Below are 4,937 nucleotides of genomic sequence, written 5' to 3'. Positions count from 1 at the left end.
TTTTATTTGATAATGTTAACATTTTTTTTTCAAATTATGTATCCGTACACTTTATTAAATGTACAGATGTCAGTACACATTATTAAGTATACAGATGTTTGTACACATAATCAAACGTACAAATGTAATTTGTTTAATCTGTACATTTAAAGATATGTACAGACATTTATACAATTAATAAGGTGTATAGACATCTGTACATTTAAAATAGTATACAAATAATATAATATATTTTTTAAAAATAAAAAATTTATATCAAATTGTAAAAAAAAATATATAGATTTTTTTTTGTATCTAAAAATTTTTCTAAAAAAATTATATTAACAATTATTTGAAAAATTAAGAAAAAGAAAAAAAAAAAGAGTAATGGAATGAGATTTAAATCTGCAGGCTATTGAATGGCAAAAAAAAAAAGTGGAAAATTGGCAAAAAGTAGTCAAAAGCTGTTTCTCTAATTGTATTAGTTTTCTAATTTTGTTTCAAAAACTATCATTCCGCCAAATTACCCTTTATTATATATGGAATTGAGAACCAAACATTATCGTATTTGGAAATGAAACATCACACATAATTTAAAACAGCATATATAATATATAATATATAGGGACAATGTTGGTTGTGATGATGATGATGATGTTGATGTTGATTAAGCTTTGAGGACGTGGTCTTCCATGTCAGCAACCATGCTCTTAACGAACTGCATGTAGCTGCCTGGTTCTGGGAAGGCATCGTTGCGCTTCTCCCATATCATAGTGATCTTGCAGGTGCAATCATCTTCAGACTTTGGTATAAATTGGAAGTAAGCGTCATACACCTTAAACTGCTCCATCACGTGACCTTCCAGTCCTATAATCTTCATTGTCATATTCTCATCGTCCATCTCTCTCCTCTCCTTAAATATCTCTTGCTTTCCATCTTTGAACATACATGTCACATTTGGGTCATATTCTTATGCATGTAATTAATTATGATCACATATAATTTTCTGCGAAGTAATGTTCGGTTTTAAATTGTTTTGTATAGGTTTGTTTATACATAGAGATAGTGATGTTAATATGGGCAGACTCGGCCCGTTTAAACCCGGTTCGTTTAAGCCCTTACCCATTTAAACCTGAACTCGTTTAAACCTGAACCCGTTTAAACCCGTGAAACCTACAATTTAACCCTTAATGCCTGTTTAAGCTATTTTTTCTTTTAATACTAAATAACTGTTTCTAAAATCCTAATGATTGGCCACCTCCTTTTTTTCTTCACCAGCCACCAGCATCACCAGCCAACTCACCTTCACACAGTCGCCCTAATTACTAATCATCTTACTCATCATTGTATCCCTATGGTGCTATGTGTCAAACTTTAAGAATCAAAACGGTGATAATGGAGGAAGCAGCGAGGTTCGGGAGGGAGTTGGTGAGTTTAGAGGAGAAGGCGATGAAGTTCAGAGGCAGAGGCAGATGCAGCGAGATTCGGAAAAATAGTTGTTTGGAAAACCCTAATCAACGATAGATCATGTCCGGATAAGGATAACTAAATATTTATATGTCAAACTTAACTCGAGTTTGCATGAATTTTTGATTTGGAAGGAACCCAAAAAAAGAAAAAGAAAAAAAGAAGGTACTACCTAAGGTGTAGTTCCAAATCTTGATGCTCCCATGAGAGTCCCATTCGCCGTCGTGAACATTAACACCTTGGATGTGGTGACCAATAGCGTCAGGAAAGAGATGGTTCTCGTTCCTCCACCTCTTGTAGTGTTTCTCCGCCGTTCCTTTCAGCGGCACCTCCGTCACGTATGTTCCCGACGTCGCCATTTCTCTCTCTCTCTCTTTGTATTTTTGTGTGTGTGTGTGTGTGTTTTATTTTGGTTGTTGAAATAACACTTGTTGTCGCGTGTCTTGGTTTATATAGAGAACGTGACTGTAAGAAAATGGTTATACGTTTATTTCAATCCCTTTTGATAGTCAATACTAGAAGCTTCTCTTCTTCATTTGATCCCTTTGTGTTCAATCATTGTTTAATGGGTAATAATAGCATTGGCATATATGACTTTTAGTCGAGTACTGAGCTGTGATGTTGTGTCATCACTGATTCACTAGTCCTCATTTTAGCATTTATCGCCATAATAGATAATGTTTGACAAAAATATAATATAAAGTACTAAGTAGACGAGTGTGGATATTAAACACAACTGTCATGTTGTAATCCAAATTCAAATTTAATAGCGTGCAAGTTATATGAAACAATTGTATAATTTTAAATTACTATTTTTAATAATTTAAAGATTGAGCTTGTGAGATTGAGATTGAATAATTTTATAAAAAGAGAGAAAATAGAAATAGATGTGAGATCTGCTGTGATATAATTCCTGGCTGGGTGATGCTTTAAATAATTGGGATGTGGGTTTGTTGTAATTGTTGGCCAGATTGCATTAGTCTTCTTTGTTTGCCAGCGAAGACATGGTTTATGCATTAAAACGTGGTTTCTACATCTCTGTCAATCATTTGATAGTGCATTCCAGAAGCCTTCCCTTCTTCATTTTGCCGACCTACACCATTTAGTGAAGCAATAATTTTGGGGGTCATACCAAATCGAACCTTGTCCAATTGGTTTTGTTACCGGTTTAGCCTTTAATGCTTGAGGCCAAGTGTTCGACTCGTATTTGGTACCAAAAAGTGCCCCTCTCTCTCTCTCTTTCTCCTCCACAAAACCATAACGTCGTTGTCACATTGCTACATAATATCGGGGGTCATAGAAGTGAACTTTCTTTATTCGGTGAACTAATCCCAAACTTGCTGACCACGTTTTTAAAATGGGTAGTTGGCCCTTTATTCTTTAGAAGATAAATCATGCCCCAAATACAATTTTTTTTTCTTTTTTTGGAACATAGTAATATATAGATCTATATAACGGATATGAGGGCTACACCAATTGCGTTACCCCTCTCCATACACGTGCCTGAGTATTGAATGGAGCTGAAACGGTTCCATACGTTCGTATCAATAGTTCTAGCCAGTTTGGTATGTAAAATGGGAGTCTCTCTGTGACGCTTTGCAGTACGCTCTCTCCACAAACTATGAACCGTTGCTTGGAATACATACCTTAACGTGAATGTATGTATTGTTGGCTGAGTGGCGTCACGTAATAGAGGAGTGATTGAGCTCCATTTTGCTGTATAACTAACGGTTTTGAAGATGATCTCTTGTCTCCACTCTTTCTCCACAAAAAATGCAGCTTACTCGAACTCCCACGTCTCAGTTACTAAATGATCATGAATATAGCCAAGTTAGGAATACATATCGTCGAGTGGAGAAAGAGAACCATACTGCTTTGCTTTGTACCAGTCAAATATCAGATTGATTACTCGTATCAGATTCCTAACTATATATATGAAAAATCTATATATAATAGCAAATCCATTTTTAGGTGTCAGTTTTTTTTATGAATGTAAAATTATATTCAACGTAACCCAAAAAACGTCTTTGATACACTATATGCAGCTTTTTGCATGCAGAAAGAAAATTGAAAAAGCTAAACTTTGTAATATAACAGAGAATTTTTTTTTTATTATCTTATCTAATAGTTTAGATTTATTAATGATCTCAAAAATTGTAAAGGTTTTTTCTTCCGACAATTGTATTTCTTCATCGTCATATCCCCATCTTTCAATGTTTGTACATCTTATTTTTCAAACATTTTTGTTTTATACCTCTTTGTTTGTATATATTTAAATTTTTATGAACCTTGAAAACAAGTTTCGAGTTTTGGTTTTTCTAAATATTGTTTTAAAGTTTCAAGGTAAAAAAAAGACAATGAATTGTTTCCGTGACATTGATTCATTCATATTCGTTGAAAGTTGGAGTGTTTTATTTAACCTTTCTGAATGTCAAAAGCATTTTCTAAATGTAAATCTCTAAGACCATCATTAGTGGAGCAACCTTACATGGTTACTCTCATCTTAAATAATAATATAATTAATACTAAATTAATTAAAGCAATTCTAAGAGTACTTAACCAAAATCATCCATTACTAGAGAACCCCATTGATGGTTTCTCAAGCATTTAGACTAAATTAACCAAAACCCTTGTTCCATTGTTCCATAGCTAATTCCATTTCCAACCCATCAATAAAAATCAAAACTTTCAAAATCAAATTACCAAAAAAATGTAATTTTTAGTTGCTTTGAAACATAAGAAATCAAAAGTATTGTAACAGATTCAAAACCTTAGTTCGTTTGTAGAGAGGAGATCAAAGAGAAGAATCCACGAGCTTGGAAATGGTTAGACCAAATAAAACTTATTGTTATATGTCTTAGTGGCAACTATGTAGATACAAGATAATCTTTTTGATGATTCCAAAGTTACACACAGAGACAATAATACTAATTTGCTAAATGTGTTTCTAATAGAGTAGGAACTAAACTCACCTTGATTCTTGCAACTGCGGGAAGCGGTGACTTGATTGCTAATAACGACATTGCGGTTAAGCTGCAGTTACCAAAAATGAGCCATTTTTAACACACATTTCAGAATTAGCAAAAGAGGAGTTTTCAGACGCCATAGGTAAAGAGGGTACCTAAACATACCTAAACATACATACCTAAACATACATCCCTAAACATACATCCCTACACATACATTGATTGATACATAACTCTAAACCTAATGTCTTTAGTTTCACAAAGTGCTAAGATCTCACAAAGACAATTGGAATGGCGTTAAACAATTGCAGACCTTAATGTAAAAGTAGTCATCACATTAATACGCAGACATTTCTTGAAGAGAGGCACTACGAGTACAGTGGTTTAATAAGAGAGCTTGAGAGAAGTCTATAAGTACTAACCTGGTCATAAAGAACCTCTATATGTTGGACTTGTTGCAGAACATGAGTTGCCATCAAGTGGTTTAACGCAGACATCTCCACCATCTTAGTCTCCACCATCTTA

The 4,937-nt window shown here is 33.9% G+C and overlaps 1 protein-coding gene across 1 annotated transcript; it reads right to left on the bottom strand.

Annotated features, from left to right (window-relative positions):
* Nucleotides 493-1,874, bottom strand: LOC104790262 (MLP-like protein 328). Its single transcript, XM_010515971.2, has 2 exons — nt 1,619-1,874; nt 493-915 (listed from the first exon to the last, which is right to left on the bottom strand). The coding sequence occupies exons 1-2, from the start codon at nt 1,803-1,805 to the stop codon at nt 647-649; spliced, it is 456 nt and encodes a 151-aa protein (XP_010514273.1). The 5' UTR covers nt 1,806-1,874; the 3' UTR covers nt 493-646.

This window comes from Camelina sativa, chromosome 6 (genome assembly GCF_000633955.1).
Source record: "Camelina sativa cultivar DH55 chromosome 6, Cs, whole genome shotgun sequence".
In the NCBI taxonomy this organism is placed as follows: Eukaryota; Viridiplantae; Streptophyta; class Magnoliopsida; order Brassicales; family Brassicaceae; genus Camelina; species Camelina sativa.
This window is presented reverse-complemented; position numbering and strand designations above follow the sequence as displayed.

What these genes read in the sequence shown, in the direction of transcription:
- LOC104790262 (XM_010515971.2), bottom strand. Translation starts at nt 1,805, where the DNA reads ATGGCGACGTCGGGAACATACGTGACGGAGGTGCCGCTGAAAGGAACG. An exon ending in GATTTGGAACTACACCTTAG is followed by an intron (nt 916 to 1,618) that starts GTAGTACCTTCT and finishes GTATGTTCAAAG; the next exon opens with ATGGAAAGCAAGAGATATTT.